This window comes from Podarcis gaigeae, assembly GCF_964106915.1.
Source record: "Podarcis gaigeae genome assembly, chromosome: 15".
NCBI classification, from domain to species: Eukaryota; Metazoa; Chordata; class Lepidosauria; order Squamata; family Lacertidae; genus Podarcis; species Podarcis gaigeae.
In genome coordinates, this window is record NC_139692.1 from 36,787,499 (window position 1) to 36,811,256 (window position 23,758).

General features: G+C 47.7%; 1 protein-coding gene across 3 annotated transcripts in view; it reads left to right on the forward strand.

Annotated features, from left to right (window-relative positions):
- Positions 1 to 23,758, forward strand: part of CLUH (clustered mitochondria homolog) — a 74,355-nt gene that overhangs the window by 28,374 nt on the left and 22,223 nt on the right. For 2 of the 3 annotated variants that reach the window (XM_083714287.1, XM_083714286.1), the window contains exons 2-10: positions 6,249 to 6,442; positions 10,308 to 10,479; positions 12,528 to 12,671; positions 14,429 to 14,556; positions 15,463 to 15,617; positions 15,956 to 16,081; positions 17,491 to 17,638; positions 18,902 to 18,994; positions 22,259 to 22,953. In XM_083714287.1, coding sequence (XP_083570413.1) covers positions 6,249 to 6,442; positions 10,308 to 10,479; positions 12,528 to 12,671; positions 14,429 to 14,556; positions 15,463 to 15,617; positions 15,956 to 16,081; positions 17,491 to 17,638; positions 18,902 to 18,994; positions 22,259 to 22,953 — 1,855 coding nt within the window. Of the gene's footprint in view, positions 1 to 5,497; positions 5,518 to 6,248; positions 6,443 to 10,307; positions 10,480 to 12,527; positions 12,672 to 14,428; positions 14,557 to 15,462; positions 15,618 to 15,955; positions 16,082 to 17,490; positions 17,639 to 18,901; positions 18,995 to 22,258; positions 22,954 to 23,758 lie in introns of those variants that run through there. The other variant, XM_083714288.1, reaches the window with a different exon arrangement.

The window sequence follows — 23,758 nt, forward strand, 5'->3', positions numbered from 1 at the left end:
GTCTGTTGTGTGTATCTTTGGTTCACCCAGCATGTCATAGAATTGTATAATTGGAAAAGGACTCTGAGGATCATCTAGTCTAACCCCCTGCAGTGCAGGAATATGCAGCTGTCCCATATGGGGATTGAACCCACAACCTTGGTGTTATCAGCACCACATTCTAACCAACTGAGAATGTTCCACCTTGGCAGCCCTGGGCCAAAGCCTGGACCCCTGAGGTCCTGTAATCGACCACCTCTTCTCCCCTACCATCAGAATTATTATTATTATTATTATTATTATTATTATTATTATTATTATTCCACCCATCTGACTGGGTTGTCCCAGCCACTCTGGGCAGCTCCCAACAGAATATTATAAAAACAATAAAACATCAAATGTTTAAAAACTTTCCTATACAGGGCGGTCTTCAGATGTCTTCTAGAAGTCAAATAGTTGTTTGTTTCCTTTACATCTGATGGGAGGGCATTCCACAGGGCAGGCGCCATCACCGAGAAGGCCCTCTGCCTGGTTCCCTGTAACTTCGCGTCTTGCAATGAGGGAACCGCCAGAAGACCCTCGGAACTGGACCTCAGTGTCCAGGCTGAACGATAGGGGTGGAGACGCTCCTTCAGGTATACTGGGCCGAGGCCATTTAGGGCTTTAAAGGTCGGCTCCAACACTTTGAATTGTGCTTGGAAATGTATTGGGAGTCAAAGTAGATCCTTTAGGACCAGTGTTGTATCATGGAAGCATAGAGTTGCAATGCAGGGATCTATTTCTCCAGTGTAGGGCTTGAACGAATGACCCTGATATTAAGAGTCTCATGCTCTACCAGCTGAGCTATCCCAGCTAATGGAAGAGTCAGTTAAGGAATTTTGAATGAGCTTCCATCCGAGACGCAGAAATATTTTTGCCGAAATTTTTGGGAGTTGTATTAGCAGATGATGTAGAGAATCGGCAATCCAGAAAACCTGTGTCCCTCCGGGTGTTTCCAACTCCCACAAACCCCCAACTCTCCTCTGGGGCAAAGAGAAGTCCCCACAGTCCAGCAACGTTCAGAGGGCCACATTGGGGGTGGGATGCTTCCGAGAGGGCCACATTTGAAAATAGGTTACGGCTAGCAAGCACGCTTGCTGCTGAACTTAAGCAGCGCCAGCCCTCGCAGCAGTGTAGCATCCTCCTGATCTTCAAGGTTGAAAGACTTGCGTGTCTCTTTGAAACAAAACCCAAAAGAAACTTAACACCTGCGTGGCTGGCACAAAGACGGGTTAATCTCTTAAACACGGATAATCCAATTGGGGATATTTCTGTTTAAACACAAGTTCTTAGAGAGACTGCTGTGTCTGACAAGAAGTAGATGTCTTGATGGGTGGGTTTTGCAGAGAGCCAGGACTCTGGAAACCTGAGCACAAAGTCTGCTCTGGGAGCATTGCGTGCATTCGGGCTATCAAGTGATGCCTGCCATTTTCGCATATTGTTCCAGCACTATAGCCATGTTCCTCTTCTTCCTGCCCCATGTGGAACTGCTGGGAAGTGTGTTGACACTGTGGCTGCGTCATGAGCGCTGCGGGAACCCCCCCTGGCCTTCCAGATGTTGCCGAACTACACGTCCCATCAGCCCCAGCAAGCGAGCCAGTAGCCAGGTATGATGGGAAGTATAGTTCCTCAACACCAACGGGCTGAAGATTCCCCACACTGCAACATTTCTGCAAGACTTGCTGCATGAACAACTTTTCAAGTTTCGATACACAGGATCAGCTGTTGATTAGAGTGGTGCTGATAACACCAAGGTTGCAGGTTCGATCCCTGGGTGGGATGGCTGCATATTCCTTGCATTGAAGTGGGTCGGATTAGATGATCCTTGGGTCCCCTTCCAATTTCATGATTCTATGACATTGTCTGCATGCCACCCATAGAAGATCTGCGCGTCTTCTCCCCACCCCCTTATGAGGCTTGGCATTCAGACGCTGAAATCTTCTTGCAGAGAAAAAAAAAAATTGAGAACCACTGGCTTGGTGAGAGAGCAGATCCTTTTCTGCATGCAATAGTTCCCTTGTTCTATCCATGGGGCTTTCAGCTGAAAGACTCTCTCGGAGGAGGAGGAGAGAGAGGGAGAAAGACCAGAATGGACAAAGTTCAAGCTTTGAGTAAGGCAATTTCATGTGTTTATGCTCACTTGAGCTCACATTTCCCGCTGTGTGACTGCTATTCCCCACCACCATCCACCAACCTTTAGCTTTTACTAAGGATGGAGAAGAAATCGGTTCAGTTCACAATGAAAGGTGAACCTACCTAACTCACGCTGGCTGAAACGATTTGTGAAACCAAAGTCGCCCTTAGAGATTCGTGTTCTATGAATTTTGCAAATGCTGTTGTCCCGCCAGTGTGTGCATCTGTTGTGGTACATTGCACATGGAAATGCAAGAACTGCTGAAACCGACACACCCAACTATTACTGAAATCAACGCAAATGCATTAGGTTAAGGGAAACGGCTTTGCAGAAAGATGTACGCAGGCAACGACCTTTGTGTTGCCCCGGTTATGTTCCTGAGTCCTGCATGCAGTCGCATAAGCCCATTCCGCCTCCTGGCCACTTTTGGGTTGCGGCGATGCCCGTGTGCAAGGTCACACGTCGATTGGATTGCACGTAAATTGCTCGCTGCCTGTGTTGGGATGACTTGGCGCTAAGATGCTCGCAAATTTCCAAGGGAACTTTTTTAAAAAAAGATGTGGGGAACTGAAGAGAAGGTTGGAAGATTGAGAAACTGAGCAGAGCCGAAATGGGCATGCAGAGGGGGTCCCCATGCTTTGCCCATTGAACCCTCGGGATGTGATAGGATAGCTGTGGAAATCGGTTGTGCAATGGATTTTTAAGTATTCCAACCCCTGTGCAGGAATGCTGTTGTGCAAAAGTTCGCGGTGTTTCCACATCATCTGAAACTTCTCTCGGTAGGAAACGATCCTGGAATGAACGAACATTATTCAGGGTCTGGAGTTTGTTCATTTCAAATTGGGGGGGTGGGGCTGAGAGAGATCTCTGGAAAGGATGTTGCCCTGCAAGCCGTTCTTCTGTCTCTCCTGCTCTTTCCTCTCCCTTCCCAAACTTACAGGACAAAGGTACCCCCTCCTTCATATGTTTGCCCTTTGATCTTGCTGTGTTGCAATTTCTGGCTTGACGGTGTTTGTCCTTTTTGGCAAGGAGACGGCTGCTGGTCTGCTGCACCACCCTAGATTGAGCACCGGTGGTTTTTGAGTCTAGGAGTGCCTCATGCCTTTTCACCCACATAAAATCCCCCTTCCTTTATCTTATTTATTGAAGATCTCTGCATGCCCTCTTTCATCCTATTTAGGAGTCCAGGGCAGCAAACGACCGATTGTGTCGCAGTCCAAATACAATACAGTCGTACCTTGGTTTTTGAACAGCCTAGTTTTCAAACGTTTTGGCTCCCGAACGATCGAAACCCGGAAGTGAATGTTCTGGTTTTCAAACATTCTTTTGGAAGCCGAACGTCCGGCGGGACTTCCAATTGCCTGCAGCGTCTTCCTGATGTTTACTCAGAATCTCCTTTCTAGTAACTAAAACAGGATTTGACTGGAATCTTTTGCAGATCTGCTAGGGGGATGAATCTGGAACTTTGGAGTCCAAATCATGTGTGTTGTCCTCAACCCTTACACAAATGATTATCCGAGACTATTCAGAAGTTGAGTTGGCATTTGCTGAAGGCAGGGACTTCTCAGTGGTAGCCCCAAGTTGCTGTAGAATGTAAGAGGGCAGAATTGTGTTGCAACGTGACTTATAGCCTTTATGGATTGGACTTAAAGGCCCATCTCGTCCAGCATCCTGATCTCAGTCGCTAACCAGTCACCCTAGGGGGAAGTCCGAAGGTTTCGATGTTGTGTAGTGGCCTGTCAGTTGCCCTTGGGTGTGTTTTTTGTAAGCTGCATTGGGAAGCATTGATATTCACATTCGCCACAAATTCGCAAGCTCCCAATCTGGTTGCCAGGTAGGATACGATTTGAAAAGAATAATAATAGTTGGGCCATTGATTGGCAGGGCTGTGTGTTTCCTGCGAGCGTCACATAAATGCAGAATTTGCGGCATGAAAGAAGCATCCTGAGAACTTGACAATATGCAGCAAGTTTCCAGTCCTCAGTGTGCGAATTAGAACCTCTAGTGGCCATGGGGGATGGGCTGCGTAGTACCCTCTTCTTTTGCCTTACTTACTTGAATTTTGCAAAGTTGTGCAAAGTTTATTTAAGTTGCACGACTTGGGAATTGAACTCTGCTCCCGTGGCGCTGAAAGGGACACTGCTTCTCAAAAGGCACGCCTGCTTGCTTGGTCGCACGGCCTCTCTTTCTCTCCGCCTCCCTTCCGCACGCTCTGGTACCCAGCGTGAGAATAAGTCCTCGCCTTCCGACTTTAAACTCCTCAAAGTCGCCAGAGTCCCCTAAGCCTCTGTCTTTGCATGCTAAGGAACCATATGTGTGGTGTTCAGGGGGCAGGGAGGGAAAGAACTGCCGCAGCACAAGACTCTCTGCTCTCCCTCCCTTCCTGCATGCGCAGGAGGAAGGAAGATTATCAAGGTAACAATCCCTTTTCATGCAATTGGCAGATCCTCTGCAGGAGTTTACAGATGCCTCAGGGCTCTGCAACTCTGTCCACGCCCAGCGCCTGGTGATTTTAGTTAAATAAGTCTCTTCATACTTCAAACTGTGAATGATTCTTACTCTTCAAAAAGGGGGGGGGATTGCAATCCACTCCCTCCTGCATTTTTGCCTCTTTTTGCTTTTAATCATTCAGTTAAAGCACTCCCCACCTCACTCCTACCCCCCAAAAATAGAATCCTGGAAACCATACTGTGTTAAGGGTGCCGGGAGTTGTAGCTCTGTGAGGGGTAAACTACGCTTCCCAAGGTTCTTGTTTTGGGTGCTTTAAATGTGCCTTTACTGTGTGGTAGGCAAACTAAGGCCCGGGGGCTGGATCTAGCCCAATCGCCTTCTAAAACCGGCCCACAGACGGTCTGGGAATCAGTGTGTTTTTACATGAGTAGAATGTGTGCTTTTATTTAAAATGCATCTCTGGGTTATTTGTGGGGCATAGGAATTTGTTCATTTCCCCCCCCCCCAAAAAAAAAAGATAGTCCGGCCCCCCACAAGGTCTGAGGGACAGTGGACCGGCCCCCTGCTGAAAAGATTTGCTGAGCCCTGCTGTACAGTCTTACTCTGTTGGTTGCCTGTGTTTTTCCCCTCTTGGGGCATGTCCTCTGCCTCAGGCAGAGAAAAGGGCGTTGCTCATTTGGGCAAGGGAAAAAGAGAGATAAGGCTAAACGTGCCTTTCTCGTAAGCGCCAGCTTGAAAAGGGGATGGGGAGAGAGAACCAGAGTGGAATTTGCAACCGGGCTCCTGGCCTAGCGCAGCTGAGGAGCTGCCTTTTCAGCTTGTGAAACCACCAAGGCATCTGCTGTCACGATCGAGCCTCGCAGGGCTGGTTCCCTGTGGCAAGTTGGGATCTTCTGCCGGCGACCCACACCTGGGTGAGCTTTTGTGCAATGTGGGAAGGCAAGAGACTTGGTTTGAGCTTCTCCCTCCATCTCCTTGCTGTGCCAGGATTAGTGCTGTTTTATAAGCAGTGTGGTTTAGTGGGCGGTGTGTCTGGGACCCATTGGATGGAAGGGAGGAATGCCAACAGTAGGTGGCGCCAAAGCCAACAGCAAGCAGATTCAACTAATTCCTGTTTTGTCCCCATCCTCTTTGCTGATTTCTGCAAGGGCAACACTGAGACTAAGGGCGAGGAGGAGGTTGGCTGTGGGCAGACAGAGGTCAAATTGTTGTTTGAATGGTCCTGCCTTGGACATTTTCAGAACTGGAAAATATAGCATTTAAACTCACGTCGATGACGCTTTTATCTGGTGTTTTCATAATCGGGTGTTTCTGTTCCAGTGTTTCTGACTGTTGGGAGAGAATCAACTTGAGGTTCCTGATCCCATGTGGTTTAGGGCAGCAGAAACTACAGCCATAACTCGGACGTCGAACGGAATCTGTTCTGGAAGTCCATTCGACTTCCAAAATGTTCAGAAACCAAAGCGCAGCTTCGAGTTCAAATAATGTTCGCAAACCAGAACACTCACTTCCGGGTTTGTGGCATTTGGGAGCCAAGATACAACTGTATTACTTTTCCAGAAAACCGAGACCACTGCCGTATCAATGTCTTTTAGGGTCTCCAGCTGGCAAAAACCTAAATTGGTCTCCCTTTCTTTTCGGCTAGAGCAACCCCCGCCCAGCATAACCCTGATGAATGGAGATGGCTTGCACGAGAACCACAACGAGGAGACTAGGCAGAACGGCCACGAAGAAACAGACCACGCAGACGATGGGAATGACCAAGAGGTTATCGTCATCCAGGACACCGGTTTTACGGTCAAAGTCCATGCGCCGGCAGTCGAACCTTTCCCCCTGCAAGTGAGTGTCTCTGGAAGTTCTTCTGGTTTAAATCTCCTTGGCTGGCCCCCTTCCTCTCCGGGTGTACAAATTGGATCCACTGTGTTTCATTGCTGTTGCTGTTATTGCCTCAAATCTGTCTTCTCCGATAGGGTACCCTCTAAATTATGCTGGGCTACAATTCCCATCATACCTGACAATTGTCCATGCAGGCCGGAGCTGATGGGAGCAGAAGTCCAACAACATCTAGGTCACTGTTTCCCCAAACTTGGGTCTCCAGCTGTTTTTTGTACAGTGGTACCTTGGGTTAAGAACTTAATTCATTCCGGAGGTCTGTTCTTAACCTGAGGTACCATTTTAGCTAATGGGGCCTGCCACTCCACCGCCACATGATTTCTGTTCTATCCTGAAGCAAAGTTCTAAACCCAAGGTACTATTTCTGGGTTAGCGGAGTCTGTAACCTGAAGCGTCTATAACCCAAGGATGTGGGTGGTGCTGTGGGTTAAACCACAGAGCCTAGGACTTGTCAATCAGAAGGTTGGCGGTTTGAATCCCCGCGACGGGGTGAGCTCCCGTTGCTTGGTCCCTGCTCCTGCCAACCTAGCAGTTCGAAAGCACGTCAAAGTGCAAGTAGATAAATAGGTACCGCTCTGGCGGGAAGGTAAACGGTGTTTCCGTGCGCTGCTCTGGTTCGCCAGAAGCGGCTTAGTCATGCTGGCCACATGACCCAGAAGCTGTATGCCGGCTCCCTCGGCCAATAAAGCGAGATGAGCGCCACAACCCGAGTCGGCCACGACTGGACCTAATGGTCAGGGGTCCCTTTACCTTTACCTTACCACTGTACTACAGTTCCCACCATCCCTGACCACTGGTTCTGCTAGCTAAGGATGATGGGAGCTGTCATCCAAAAACAGCTGGAGATCCAAGTTTTGGAAACCCTGATTTATAGGATACTGTATTGGGGAAAGCTGCCTTGGATCCCAATTGCTTAAGCCCAGAGTGGCTAACCGGGTTTGCCGCCATTTTGGCGTTTGCGTTGGGTGCCTCCCAGGTGTCCTCAACTTGCTCAAGAGCTCAGGTGATTGAAAGAGCAAGCATATCTCTGAGGGGAGCCCATCTTCTGGAGCCAGGGGGTGGCTATTCTGCAGGTAGATCTGGCCCACCAGCCCTTAGTGGTGGCTTAGAAAGCTTTGAGCCTGGAAAGGGTAAATATGCAGGTTTGGTCTTCGTATGGGACAACTGCATATTCCTGCATTGCAGGGGGTTGGACTAGATGATCCTCAGGGTCCTTTCCAATTCTGCAATTCCAGATTCTATGAAACTCAGCTTAAAGCATCTCAGGTTGGCTGCATCCATCTGTTATGCAGTAGACTGAGGAACATACTGCCCCGGCTGCATTTGAACATATTTCATATTCAGAATGAAGAACGGGTATTAAATTGTAGTAGCGGTTGTGGTGGTTGCAATAATAATAATAATAATAATAATAATAATAATAATATATGCATCAATTTTGTGTGGGTACCTATTTGGACATCTGGAAGGCTCATGCGAACTTACAGGTTTAAGATCCATGCATTGCTGATAGTAACTGTTTAATAGTAACACCTTATTATTATTATTATTATTATTATTATTATTATTATTATTATTAATTGTTGTTGTTTTATTTATACCCTGCCCATCTGGCTGGGTTACCCTGGCCACTCTGGGCAGCTTCTGACACATATAAAACATAATAAAAAAAAATTCAAATGTTAATATTGACAATCTGATCTAATGCAAAAAGTAGCAATAACTTTAAAATAAGAACAACTTATATCAGATAAAGCAATATTCCATAATCCACTGGAATATAATAGTAAACAGTAAAATGAAATAGCACCAAATACTAGTTAAGCCATTCACACCTACGAGTTACAATAAAGAATTGCTAAACTATAAATCAAGAGAATTAACAGCAAGTCACAATGCATAAAATGCCGCAAAACCACGTGAAAGGATCAAATTGAGAAACAAGGACACACAACTTATAAAATTATTATTTTTTCTTTTTTTAAAAATGTCCCTGAGGTCCTTTTCTCTCTTCCCGGGCTGCCTTTCTGGGTGGGGAGGAGAATGTCAGTGAAGCAGCCTTTGCAAGGGAAACTGAGGCACACACAGGGCAGAGGGAGGAATTGCTTTTCTCTTCAAAATGCTGCTTCTGCTGGTTCCAAAATAAGCTTAGATTAGCCAGTGTCCTGCTTCTGCAGCAGCACCAGCAGCTTACTATAAACCACCTCCAATCTAGGAGCTTAACCTGATCAGTCTGGGTGGCCTTTGTCCGGTGATAGCATTTATCAGGCAATTCCTAGCAGGGTTCTATTTTTATTTCTATTTTATGGTGATGGTGGTGAAAGGAAGAGTCCGTTCCAGCATCCCTGGGGAACGTGCGGAGGGCTTGATACACAGCCTCGTGGCGCACGCAGCTGAAACGTGTAAAAAGCAGGCTGCGGGGCAGGCAAACTGTTTTGTTGTACGCAGTCTTTTTTTTTGTTCCCAGTAGTGATGTACAGTGGAACCCCAGGAAACTGGAGTCAAACTGTGCATTCAGGAGCATAAAGTAGGAAGGCAGTATAAGGACCCCCGCCATTTGGGGGGTGACTGTGGGGTTGCTATGGACTGGTGCAGGGATCAGCAAACTTTTTCATCAGGGGACCAGTCCACTCTCCCTCAGAGCATATGGGGGGCCGGACTATATTTTGAAGGGGAAAAAATGAACGAATTCCTATGCCCCACAAATAACCCAGAGATGCATTTTAAATAAAAAGACACATTCTACTCAAGTTAAAACATCAGGCAGGCCCCACAAATAACCCAGAGACGCATTTTAAATAAAAGGACACATTCTACTCATGTAAAAACATGCTGATTCCTGGACCGTCCGTGGGCTGGATTTAGAAGGGATTGGGCCCCAGGCCTTAGTTTGCCTACCCATGGATTGGTGGGTGGTTTTTGTGTGTGTGCGTGGGTGTGTTTTGCAACATGCCATTGACGCAACAGTAGTGCAATAATTGGTGGTGGGTTTATACTGGGCCATCCACATATGATTCTAGTTTGTTAGTGGTTCTGCAATGCTCTCCCAGTTTTACAGAGGGGCACTTGGGTGCTGCGGTGCAGGGAAAGTGGGAACCAGAAGGCAAAACAAAGCTCTGGGGTATGTACCAAATGGGAACGAAGCTGTGTGCCTGCATCAAGTGGTATGGGTAGCAGATCCATGCATAACTGCCTGGATGCGACCATAAGCACAAACCATCCAGAATGCACTGTAAAGGGTGCCTGGAGCAACCCCCTGTCTCAGTGGTTAGAGCCCCTGCTTTGCATGCAGACGGTCCCAGGTTCTCTGACACCTCCAGGACCAAAACAAAAAAACTTCAGGAAGTAGGTGATGGGAGCAGGTCTCTGCCTGAAAGCCCCTTGGCAGTGAGAACAAGCAGTGCTGGGCAAGAGGGGGAAATGAGACAGGGTCATCTCACTGCTAGTTCAAAAGCTGTGGAGTTCTTTCTTTAAGGAAGAAAAACAAAACTCTTCTTCCCTTTTAACTTTTAAAATATTCTATAAATGACCTTCCCCTCCAGGGAAAACCTCCCTAAGCAAAAAAATAAAGTCTTCAGTAGATGCCTAAACGTCCTGACACTCAACACCTACCTAATTTCAACTGGGAGCTGATTCCAGAGGGCTGGAACTGCAACACTAAAAGCCCATTTTTGTTTTGTACAAACTAAGTTTGTTGTTTTTGTTTCATGTGCGATGAACCTTTTTTGTAAGCCAGTTTGAGTTGATACCGTTCTTCCCTTTATAAAAAAATAAGTATATGAAATCTCTGTGTCCTGGCTTCTCTTTCAAGGTATCCCCCCAAGAGATGGTCCAGGAAATCCACCAGGTGCTGATGGACCGCGAGGACACCTGTCACCGAACGTGCTTCTCCCTGCAGCTGGACGGCAACGTCCTGGACAACTTTGCCGAGCTGAAAACCATTGAAGGGTTGCAAGAAGGCTCCGTGTTAAAAGTAGTTGAAGGTAAAACTTGGGAGAGCGTTTGCAGCCTCATATGCGTGGCATGAAAGTTCTTAAAACAAGAGGCTACCTATAAATTGCAGGTAGGGAGATTGTGGCACCCCAGATGCTTTTGGAATAAGACTCACAGCAACTGATGCTGTTGCCATTGGACCCCTGCCCATTAGTATCCTCACAACCTGAGGCTATTATTATTAATTAATCAAATTTGTATTCTACCCTTCATTCAAAGATCCCAGGGTGGTTTACAACATACCCAGAGTCTCACCATCCCTTGTTGTTGTTTAGTCGTTTAGTTGTGTCCGCCTCTTCATGACCCCATGGACCAGAGCACGCCAGGCACTCCTGTCTTCCACTGCCTCCCGCAGTTTGGTCAAACTCATGCTGGTAGCTTCGAGAACACTATCCAACCATCTCGTCCTCTGTCGTCCCCTTCTCCTTGCGCCCTCCATCTTTCCCAACATCAGGGTCTTTTCCAGGGAGTCTTCTCTTGTCATGAGGTGGCCAAAGTATTGGAGCCTCAGCTTCAGGATCTGTCCTTCCAGTGAGCACTCAGGGCTGATTTCCTTAAGAATGGATGCGTTTGTTCTTCTTGCAGTCCATGGGACTCTCAAGAGTCTCCTCCAGCACCATAATTCAAAAGCATCAATTCTTTGGCGATCAGCCTTCTTTATGGTCCAACTCTCATTTCCATACATCACTACTGGGAAAACCATAGCTTTAACTATACGGACCTTTCTTGGCAAGGTGATGTCTTTGCTTTTTAAGATGCTGTCTAGGTTTGCCTCTTCATCCCTACTTGCTCTCAATTCATGCACCACTGTCCCACACCCATTTACACACCCACATGCCCAAATAAGAGCTCCTTTTCATGGACCTAATAGTGCCCGATAAAGTTTTATCAGTTGTAAGGTCCAGCTCACTTTATCTGGAGGAAAGAAAGCTAAACTGCTAGCTGCTAAGCATTGCACAGAGACTGGGGGGAAACTGTGGATTCTTCAAAAGGTTATTGCACACACATATATAAGTTAATTAGCAGGGTTAACTTAAACCAAACAGAATGAAATTCAAGGAGAAATCAAGGATGAACTAATAACTGGAATAATGAAGAAAATGCAGTGACAGAATTTTAAATAATATAAGGGAACCTCAAAAGAGAGGAAGTCGAACTATTTCTGTTAATTGTAACGTTGGATTTGTATTGTTAAAATATCTTTAAACTGGAAAATATATTTTTTAATAAAAGCTAAGCACTGAGCAGCCATGCAACAGACCTTGACCCAGCCATTTGCACACACTGAGCTGTTCCTCCTTAGGCAACCTGCTTGGCTACTACGCTGGGCAGGGAGAAATGTGGGAATGCAGCAGAGATAGCCAAGGACTGAATACACTACGGGCCAGATTTGGCCCAATGTCTCATAGTTGCCCACCCTGATATAAAGATGGTTCCTTCAAGCGCTGCCTTGTACCTCCCTTGGCCCATCTGTGGAATACTCATTCATGGAAAAGGAGCCAGGATTAGCTGTGAAGTCACTGCCCACAGAGGAGAAATCCTAAAAAGGAAGCCTACTCAAAAGCCTCTTTGTAAACATAATATTTTTATCCTAAGTGCATACCTAGGACAGAATGGTTAGAGACAGTGACGGGCCCCCAAGGTCACCCAGGTTAGCTTGAAGACTGGGGGAGGTCTTGAACCCGGGTCCTACCCAACGCTATTCAACCAGCAAAAGTTCCAGCCATAAGTAAGATACCCATGGCCATTGGTTCTTCTGGCTGGGGCTCATGAGGGCTGGAACAGAACATGTGGGGGCTGGGGGGCAGCTTGAGTCTAACATTGCTGGACTAGGGCTGTAGAAACCTGCCTTCACGACCTCCATGTTGCCATCAAGCTCACCGGGTCAGCCAAGCATCCCTCGGGTTCTTCAGAAAGTGCAGCCCCCAGAACTGGACACGGGACTCCGTATGAAACCCGACATGCTCCTCAATCCTTTTTTCTTTTTCTTTCCCCTGCCCCTTCTCCTTCTCTCCTTGCAACCCCCAAACCTTCCCAGAACCCTACACAGTCCGAGAAGCTAGAATACACGTCCGCCACATCCGAGACCTCCTGAAGAGCCTCGACCCCTCAGACGCTTTCAACGGCGTCGACTGCAACTCCCTGTCGTTCCTCACAGTCTTCACCGAAGGGGACCTTGGAGGTACGGGGGGGGGGCGTGGTTTCCCTGTTGCTTCTTTTTTGGGAGGCGATGCTTTTCTTTGTGCTCCTGTGGCCTGTTAAGCAAGGTCAGGGTTTCTTGATCATGGGGCTCCAGCTGTTTTTGGACTACAAGTCCCATCATCCCTGACCACCGGTCCTGCTAGCTAGGGATGATGGGATTTGTAGTCCCCAAAAAAACCAGCAGGAGACCCACAATTGAGAAACCCTGTCTTGGACCAAGAGGGAAATGTGTTGGGATTTGATTAAATGCTAGGAGAATATGCATTTATTAGATATTATGCTTCCTTCCTCACTTTAGTGAGTTCAGCAGAGTTCCATCCCTTTGCAGCTTAAAGGCAAGTTTGGATAGGCTAGTTTTAGCTTTTTGGTATACAGTGGTACCTCAGGTTAAGTACTTAATTCATTCTGGAAGTCTGTTCTTAACCTGAAACGGTTCTTAACGTGAAGCACCACTTTAGCCTCCTGCTGCCACCGCGCCGCCGGAGCCCGATTTCTGTTCTCATCCTGAAGCAAAGTTCTTAACCCGAGGTACTATTTCTGGGTTAGCGGAGTCTGTAACCTGAAGCATATGTAACCTGAAGCGTATGTAACCCGAGGTACCACTGTATTGGTAATCCTGGATGTTTTAAGGCAGACTGGATTTTCCTGGCATTACCCCCCTCCCTTCACCCCTTAAAATATAACATTTACTCAGTATAGGTCTTGAAGAATATCAAGATTGCAGAAGCTTGGTGCAGGCAGGCTTAAAATGTGTAATGGCTTTATTAAGACATACAGAAGTCTAGCTTAAAAATGGAGTCGGAGCTGGAGCTCAGAGTTACAGGTGTTCTCACGTTGCAGACATAGTTGGAAAGAGTTCGCGCCCAGACAGGGAGGAGCATCTATAGTTAGCATTCTCTTCCTGTCGAGACTCAAAGGGGAAGTGACCTCATGGAGTTCCCTCTAGCAAGTTTACAGGGAAGCTCTGTGAGCCTCAGCCCCTTCCCCTTCAGGTGCCTATCTGGCAAAGCATAAATTGTTGGTTTGATTGCAACAAATATAGAAGGGAAGCTTTTGTTTCTTAAGGAAGCACATTCTGGCATGTGAGCTCTCACCTGTCATCTGAAGGGGTGTAACTCAAGTTCCAGAACAAGGACTGAGAATTGGTAACCTGCATCAACCCAGACAGCACTGGATGATGGGAGTTGTAGTCCAATTATCTTCTGGAGAACTGCAGCTTTCTCACCTCTTGGAACTAATGCAGGTGGCAGGGAACCTTTAGCCCTCTGGATCCTGCTGAACTACAACTCCCAGCAGGCATAGCCAAAGGCAAGGGTCCTAGCTAGCAGGACCAGTGGTCAGAGATGATGGGAACTGTAGTCTCAAAACATCTGGAGGGCCGAGTCTGAGGAAGCCTGTCTTAGGAGTAAGCATTGGGTGTTTTAATTCAGGGTCCCGCGAATGAGCTTGTGTCATAAAGCAAGTCTCTAGGCCAGGCATAGGCAAACTCGGCCCTCCAGATGTTTTGGGACTACAACTCCCATCATCCCTGACCACTGGTCCTGTTAGCTAGGGATGATGGGAGTTGTAGTCCCAAAACATCTGGAGGGCCAAGTTTGCCTATGCCTACTCTAGACCTTGTGGTCCTTTCTCCCCACACCCAGCCCCAGTGCAAAAAAGGAGAAGGTGACGATTTTGCTTCTCCCCTGCCTCTTAATCTTGCTGACTGCTCTCCTGTTCCCCTCTGCTTTGTTCCAGACAGTGGCAAGAGGAAGAAGAAGGGCGCAGAATTGGAGCAGATCGATTGTACCCCTCCTGAACATATCCTGCCAGGGAGTAAAGAGCGGCCCCTCTGCCCCCTTCAGCCTCAGAACAGAGACTGGAAGGTAGAGACCTAAGAACTGAGCAGGGGGAAGCACCAGGCTTGCCCCACCTGGGCCAGCGCCTTCCCAAAGGCAGGATATCCACCTGCCTGCCCCCTCATTCTCCCCCCCCCAGGTGATCATAGCTCGGGGGCAGGGCATCTGTTTGGTCCCAGGTTCTGTCCCCAGCTAGGAGGACTCCCTGGCTGAAACCCTGGGGAGTTGTGGCCCGTTTCAGTGTATCATAGGAAGGGGACCCTGAGAGTCATCTAGTCCAACCCCCGGGTTGAATCATTGCCAATGGCACCTGATTGGCTCTCTACACGCTCATGCTCATTGGCTACATTCAAATCAAGGAAAGCTGCTGCATATCAACCTGAGCAATTGCGCTTCCTTTTTCTGGTTATTTGGCTATAACCTTTGATAGAATACAGATAATTGAACAAGCTTTGTTGCATTAGATTCTTCATTGAATTATCTTTCCATTGATACATAATTTTATGGTATTACTCCCAAAAGAAGTGGTGTTAAGAGCCATCAAACCTCAAAAATAAGACTTTTTCCCAAACAGTTTCCACAATTTTGGCGTATATAACAGCTCAGTGGTACCTTGTTTGGCGACCGGGATCTGTTCTGGAGCCCCGGACGTTAGACGGAAAGGACGCACGACAAAGTGCCGCTCTGTGCATGCGCGAAGCACAATTTAGCACTTCTGCGCAAGCAGCAAACCCAGAAGTAACCTGTTCTGGTACTTCCGGGTTTGCTGCCGACGCTTGATGAGGCGGACTCAAAATGAAGTACCACTGTAATTCAAAACTAGTGTGCTGGGAGACAGATGTTCTAGGGTCACCTGTTCCCTGAGAAGTTAGCTTTACACACACACACACACCCCTCTTTCTTTTCCCACTCCATCCCTCTCTCTCCCCAAAGCCTCTACAGTGCCTAAAGGTATTGACCATGAGTGGCTGGAATCCTCCTCCTGGCAACCGCAAGATGCACGGAGACCTCATGTACCTGTATGTCATCACGATGGAAGATCGCCATGTGAGCATCACGGCCTCCACCCGTGGCTTTTACCTCAATCAGTAAGTGGCTAGACGGGCTTGATTTAAAAACAAAACACCATTTATCTATTTGTAAAACATACAAGGTACATATAAAATCAGGAGTTAGTTATGCCACGACTGCAGGCAGGATTATTCATGCTCAGAAACGGAAAGAAGATTTTCAGTACCAACCAAGGAGTGGCGGCAGACTAAACTAATGGCTGGTGCTGAAATGGCAAAACATACGGGAGCAATAAAGGAACCAAGAGGAAAGAAAACATTATCACAGACTGGGGGGGAAATTGTGGATTATTTGAAAGGCTGTTCCTTGCGATGTTCTTTGTCCAAAATATTCTTCCTGTGGCTTCTCTTTGCAGGTCCACGGCTTACAACTTCAGCCCTAAGCCTGCCAACCCCAGTTTCCTCAGCCATTCCCTGGTCGAGCTTCTGAACCAGATCAGCCCAGCCTTCAAAAGAAACTTCGCTTCTCTGCAGAAGAAACGGTAACCTTCCTCTCTCTCTCTCTCTCCACCCCAAGCTCTTGTCTACAACAAACTTTATCCCAAACGTAGGTCTCTAGCTGCTGTGGTGGTGTTGTTTTTGGACTACAACTCCCATCATCCCTAGCTAGCAGGATCAGAGGTCAGGGATGATGGGAATTGTAGTTCCCCCAAAAACCTGGCGACCCAAGTTTGGGAAACCCTGGTCTAGAACGGTGACATTTTATTGGTTTGTTTTGTTCTTATTATGCACTTTGTGGTTTTATTCTGTGAACCTCCCCGAGATCTTCAGATGAAGGGCGATAGACAAATTTAATATAGGAAATAAAATCAATCTTGTTTCCTGCTCCTCCAAATACAAACCTCAAATTAAGGTGGTTGGAAAGATGAGCTTGGAAATATGGAGGGTGCCAAGGTCCATCTAGCGCAGTCATAGAATTGTTGGGAGTTGGAAGAGACCCCAGGGGTCATCTAGTCCAACCCCCTCCCATAGCTCAGTGGGTAGAGCATCTCCTTTGCATGTGAGTGGACGCAGGTTCAGTCCCCAGCATCTGCAGGTAGGACTTGGGACAGTCTTCTTGTCTGGAACCCTGAAGAGCTACTGTACGCCAGTGTAGACAGCCTTGAGCTAGGTGGACTCAGTGGTCTAACTTGGCTTAAAGCACCTGCCTACATTTAATTTTGAGACACGGGTGGCTCTGTGGGTTAAACCACAGAACCTAGGACTTGCTGATCAAAAGGTCGGTGGTTCGAATCCCCGCGACAGGGTGAGCTCCCGTTGCTCGGCCCCTGCTCCTGCCAACCTAGCATTTCGAAAGCACGTCAAAGTGCAAGTAGATAAATAGGTACCACTCCGGCGGGAAGGTAAATAGCGTTTCCGTGCGCTGCTCTGGTTCATCAGAAGTGGCTTAGTCATGCTGGCCACATGACCTGGAAGCTGTACACCGGCTCCCTCGGCCAGTAAAGCTAGATGAGCGCTGCAACCCCAGAGTTGGCGCTCATCTTGTCGACCTCCTGGTCGGCAAGTTCCAGGCTCTGTGATTTAACCCAAAGCGCCACCTGCGTCCCTTATAAATGGGCAGATAAGGTGTAGCAAAAGCACAGGGAGGGTTTCTGGTTTTCCACCCCCATCGCATTGAACAACAAGAGATGCATTAAAGGCAGTTAAAGCCAGGCAAAGTACGGAAAGCAGTGACTTAAATCAGAAAACAGGAGAGGGAACAGTTTAGATGAAGAGGCTTGACTTGAAAGAGGAGAAGGTGGCCTTTGCCTCCAAAGCTTGACTCCTAGGACTCTTCATTTGTGTTTGATCAGTTTCATGGTCTTCAGTGGGGTGGCAAATAGATGGGGGCACTTTTCAGGAGAATGGAGCGCAACAACTTCTGTGCATTGTTTGATTCCAACCCCCCCAGGGTCCAGAGACACCCGCTGGAGAGGATATCTACCCCTTTCCAAGTCTACAGCTGGACAGCCCCTCTGGCTGAGCACGCCATGGACTGTGTGAGGGCGGAAGATGCTTACACCTCAAGGCTGGGCTACGAAGAGCACATCCCAGGACAGGTAGAGATGGCTTGGCTTGGGGGTGGGGGGCTGCTCTTCGCCTTGGCTCTCGGCTGAAACTTGCCCTTGGGGTCTCTCTGCAGTCTGTGCATTCCTCAAGGACCACCTCTCTCCCTGTGAAACGACCCAGACCCTGAGATCAACATCTGAGGCCCTTCTTTGTGTGTCTCCTCCTCGAGAGGCCCAGAGGGTGGCAACACGAGAATATATTTTTAGGCGTCAGGCGAAAATGTTCCTCTTCAACCAGCCCTTTGGCTTATTCATACCCCACGGCCTTTTAAATGCTTCTGTGAGAAGGGGGTGTTCTTGTTTTGGTTTAATTATTCACCTGTGTTTTATTTTGTTTTTTTATTCTGTGAACTGCACTGAGATTTTTTTGATGAAGGGCGGTATATAAATTTAAATAATAATAATAATAATTTGACAACCATTGCACCACCCTTGGCTGTCTTACTTTTTAAAAAAAATTAAACCTTGAAAGAACAAAGAAGAACAGCATATAGAAATATACATGAAATATCAAGCTTTTTTTAACATAACAATTAGAGAAGGGGGGGGAGGAGGAAAAGACTTCAGATTTTTACTTTTTGATACCTAGCACACACTTGCCATGCCTGGGGACGGTGGTGGGGGAATGTTTCCCTTCAGCATCTGTTTCTAGTCCTCTTGAGGGCAGAGGAAACGTAAAGTTAAGATAATTAAATCTGAACTGGTCCTGTGTGCATCTATTATTACTATTATTACTACTATTATTGCTATTATTATTTATTTTCCATTTTATTAATTGCTTCACAGCCAATAACTACTAAAGCAGTGCATAATAAAATGAGATAAAATTCAAAAGATTACCAAATTAATAAACTAAAAGCAATACAATAGTTTCTGCAACCGTGCAGTTAATACTCCATTAAGTGCCTGGGTCACATTTCAGGAAAAGCCTTCTTAAACAAAAATTTGTTCAGTAGCCCCCTAAATAGCAAGACACCAGACACCCTTGCCTAACTTGAGCTGGTAACTGTTTCCAGGGGTCTGAAGCTACAACACTAAAAGCCCAATTTCTAGTATATACTAAGCACCTCTTTGGGGAATGTGGTGGTACTCGGCAGCAGAGCAGTTGCTGGGCAAAGATATATGGGGCCTCTTAATCCCATTTTCATCTGATCTAGAGAGGGCAACATCCCTGAAGGTTTTGCATCTCTCTCTCTCTTTCCCAGACTAAAGTTGTGATTTCATGTGATGTCTGTTATCTCTTCTTCCTTTCAGACCAGAGATTGGAATGAAGAGTTGCAAACAACCAGGGAACTGCCACGCAAAAATCTGCCAGAGAGGCTCCTGAGGGAACGTGCAATCTTTAAGGTAACCTCGAGCCCTGCAGAGAGGCAGCCCAGAGAGGACTATCAAGGTTCTAGTCCTCATTATGCAGCCAAGCCATGAGCACAGCTTCAGTTTTCAGTTTGCTGCTCAGTAATTGGAAAAGGGAGTTTGGAACAGGGTGCCCTGTGATGTATGAATGAAGGAGGGGTGGGTAACAAATTAAACTGATAATTGTTCAGAGTTGCCCAGGTGGTGTGTTGGGGAAGACACACAGCACAGCTGCAAACCCCCTCAAAACATAATTTCGTTCATTCATTCTGTTTCTATGCCACTTTTTACTCGCACAAACCACAAAGCGGCTTACATACAATAAATGACAATAGCACAATAGGTAAAGGTAAAGGGACCCCTGACCATTAGGTCCAGTCGTGGCCGACTCTGGGGTTGCGGCGCTCATCTCACTTTATTGGCCGAGGAAGCTGGCGTTTGTCCTCAGACAGCTTCCAGGTCATGTGGCCAGCATGACTAAGCCGCTTCTGGCGAACCAGAGCAGCGCACGGAAACGCCGTTTACCTTCCTGCCGAAGTGGTACCTATTTATCTACTTGCACTTTGATGAGCTTTCGAACTGCTAGGTTGGCAGGAGCAGGGACCGAGCAACAGGAGCTCACCCCGTCGCAGGGATTTGAACCGCCGACCTTCTGATCGGCAAGTCCTAGGCTCTGTGGTTTAGACCACAGCACCACCTGCGTCCCGAATTCAACATAAATCATGTAAATTAACTAACAAGTCATCAGTTGGAACAAATTAAAAATCATCAGTAAAACACTATTAACAAAACAACTTTAAAAAGAATGGGCAAAACAGCACAACCACAAGAAAAGTCATGAAGTTCACAAAGCGTTTCAGCACAAAGCCGTATGAATGTTGGCAAACTAACAACCCAAAAGAAACAAAGCACTGTGGGATTCTCTCTCCCTCTTGCCACCCCCATGACTCTTAGTCTTCCACTCAGTGCATCCAAAGACTCTGTTTCTACTGCCTTATAAAGAAAGTTCAGCCAGGAATAATCCTGCCTGCTGCTGAGAACGAGAGTGATAACAGAGCAGGCTGGCATCTCATTCCCATGCCTGGATTATGTTTATTGAAAGGTAAAAGGTAAAGGAGCCCTAGACAGTTAAGTCCAGTCAGAAGTGACTATGGGGTTGCAGCACTCATCTCGCTTTCAGGCAGAGGGAGCTGGCGTTTGTCCGCAGACAGCTTTCCGGTTCATGTGGCCAGCATGACTAAACCACTTCTGGCACAACAGAACACTGTGACTGAAACCAGAGCGCACGGAAACACCGCTTACCTTCCCGTCGCAGCAGTACCTATTTATCTACTTGCACTGGTGTGCTTTCAAACTGCAAGGTTGGCAGGAGCTGGGACCGAACAACGGGGGCTCACCCCGTTGTAGGGATTCGAATCGCCAGCCTTCTGATCAGCAAGCCCAAGAGGCTCAGTGGTCTAGACCACAGCGCCACCCACGTCCCTCTTATGCTTATTTACGACCTACAAAGTCCTATGGATCTTGGGCCTTGGATCTCTGAAGGACCACGTCTAAGCCTGCCTGGGTTTGGAGATTGTCTGGGGAGGCCCTTCCCACAGCCCTGCCACCTTCACGAGAAAAGCCCTTCTTGGTGGCTTCTTCCGGATGGTTGGAACCCCCTTCCACAGGAGACCAGGCTGGTCCCTCCTTGCTTTCCTTTCACCAGCAGGCAAATGCATTTTCGTTCCAGCAGACATTTGGCCACCAGCTGGTTGTTGTGGCAGGATCTACTGAGGGTGGGTGCTGTCATGTGTGTTTGCGTGTGTGCACTTCTAAATGATTTTAAGGGTTTTCCTGTGCTGTTTGTAAGTGGGCTGTTTATTTGATTTTAGAGCGAGAGAGAGAGAGTTATTGTGTGCTCTTGGTTGTATGCGTTGTAATTTACGCTCTGAGCCACTTTGGGTTCTGGACTGGGAGAGAAGCAGGATATAAATAAAATAACTACCGTAAATTATTTTCAGCGAACCCGCTCTGAGTAGGACTAGCATTGGCTGCAGCTTATTTATTTTTTTAAAAAAATATTTATTGTGTGTTTTGAGTGGTGTTTTGGGTTTAAATTATGCCATTGAGGTGCTTCCCAAACAGGTCTGATGTCATGGATTGGTTGGACGTGGAGGAACAGTGGGAGCTGGGGAAGAAGGCTCAGAGGCCAGGGGATTGGTGGTGGGACAATGACTTCAGACGTCTGGAAGCAGGAGAGGAGGGAAGTCAAGAGTCAGAGATGAGTCAGGCTGGTGAAGTCAGGGTGTCGCCTCCTCCTACTGCAACGAGCTCCCCTCCCACCGCTCCCTCCTGGTCTCCCAGGACCAGGAGAGGCATGAAGAGGGCAGAGGAGAAGTTAGCTTCATGCAGGCAAAGTCTCAGATTGTGTGGGAAAGACCATAGAGAGAAGGAGACTTAGGCAGCTGTGAGGACCTTCAGTCTCAGCAACTGCTTCGGAAGGCAAGGCCTGCCGGAGATGAGTTGCTGTGCTCATTAGGCCTAACCCTTCCGTACGGATTCTGTTAGGATTTACTAATGTACAATTGTACCTTGGCAATCGAATGGAACACGTTCCGGAAGCCCGTTTGACTTCCAAAACATACGAAAACCAAATCGCGGCTTCTGATTGGCTGCAGGAAGCTCTGACATTCGCATTCCAAAAGAACATTTGCAAACTGGAACAATCACTTCCGGATTTGCGGCGTTCAGGAGCCAAAACGTCTGAGTTCTAGGGCGTTTGGGATCCAAGGTGCGGCTGTAGCTGTGTGTGTGTGTGTGTGTATTATTTAAATATTTTTTAATTTTTATTTTCAATGCAAAATTACAACAAAAATTACAAACATTGAATACAAAATAAAACTATATAAAAAAGGAAGACAAAACACACAAAAGGAAAGAAAAAGAAAAAACACACACATTTACAAGTAAAACCATATGTATGTAATGACTAGATTAGAATGAAGATATAGCTGTATATATATTAATTTTGGTCAATTACCAGTAGAGAAGACAAGAAGAAAACAGAGCACATAAAACACAAAGCAATATTTAAAGCATACAATTAAATGTAGAGTTAAAAACAATGTATTTAAAAAACCCAATGAGAAATATAAAATAATGATATTAACATTATATTTACTGATAGCTCGCTCCTGTCCACTGCTGCTCTGAGGCTGGCGAGTGCCGTCTCTCCCTGCGGCCGACCATCTCCCATGACTTTGCCTCTCTGCCTCGCAGGTCCACAGCGACTTCACTGCCGCGGCGACGAGAGGGGCAATGGCGGTCATTGACGGCAACGTCATGGCCATCAACCCCAGCGAGGAGACCAAGATGCAGATGTTCATCTGGAACAACATCTTCTTCAGCCTGGGCTTTGACGTCCGCGACCACTACAAAGACTTTGGCGGGGACGTGGCCGCCTACGTGGCCCCCACCAACGACCTCAACGGGGTCCGGACGTACAATGCGGTGGACGTGGAAGGGCTCTACACCCTGGGCACGGTGGTGGTGGACTACCGGGGCTACCGGGTGACGGCCCAGTCCATCATCCCCGGCATCCTGGAGCGGGAGCAGGAGCAGAGCGTCATCTACGGCTCCATTGACTTCGGCAAGACGGTGGTCTCTCACCCCAAGTACCTGGAGCTGCTGGAGAAGACCAGCCGGCCCCTGAAGATCCAGAAGCACGCGGTCCTGAATGACAAGGGCGAGGAGGTGGAGCTCTGCTCGTCCGTGGAGTGCAAGGGGATCATTGGCAATGACGGGCGCCACTACATCCTCGACCTGCTCCGCACCTTCCCTCCCGACCTGAACTTCCTGCCCGTCGACGGGGAGGAGATGCCCGAGGAATGCCAGAAAATGGGCTTCCCCAAACAGCATCGCCACAAGCTCTGCTGCCTGCGGCAAGAGCTGGTGGACGCCTTCGTCGAGCACAGGTAACCCTCGCCGCTGCCCAGAATTTATAGAGAATTCATGGAGTGGGAAGGGATCCTGAGGATCATCTAGTCCAACCCCCCTCCCAGCAAAGCCAGGCTCGAACCTGCAACCTTGGTGTGATCAGCGCACGCTCTCACCAACTAAGCTATTCAGACTTTTTGCATCGCCGCGCTAGGTTTCTGTTGGGGGGGTGTAGTAAATGACCTCATCGGCCCAAGGGCCGCATTCCTTCTTGGGCAACCTTCCAGGGGCCACAGGTCAATAGGGGCGGGGCCAGAGGCAGATGAGAGCAGAGCAATGGTGTTGATTTTTGGCTTAGTACAATAAGTTGCGTTTCAACCATGCAAGGGCTATGAGAGTTCAGGCAGGGAAAAGCAATTGAGTTTGATCTGGAGCAGGCTGGGGAGGGGTGTAAGCTAGAGGAGTGGGAGCCCCGAGGCATTACTACTACTACTACTACTACTACTACTACTACTACTACTACTACTTATACCCCACTCATCTGACTGGGTTGCCTCAGCCACTCTGGGCAGCTTCCAACATAATAAAAGCACAGCAAACGTCAAACATTTAAACCTTCCCAATGCAGGGCTGCCTTCAGATGTCTTTGGAAAGTTGTATGTTTATCTCCTTGGCATATAATTGGAGGGTACTCCACAGGGCGGGCACCACCACCGAGAAGGCCCTCTGCCTGGTTCCCTGTAACCTCACTTCTTGCAGTGAGGGAACTGCCAGAAGGCCCTTGGCATTGGACCTCAGTGTCCAGCCCGAATGGTGGGGGTGGAGACGCTCCTTCAGGTATAC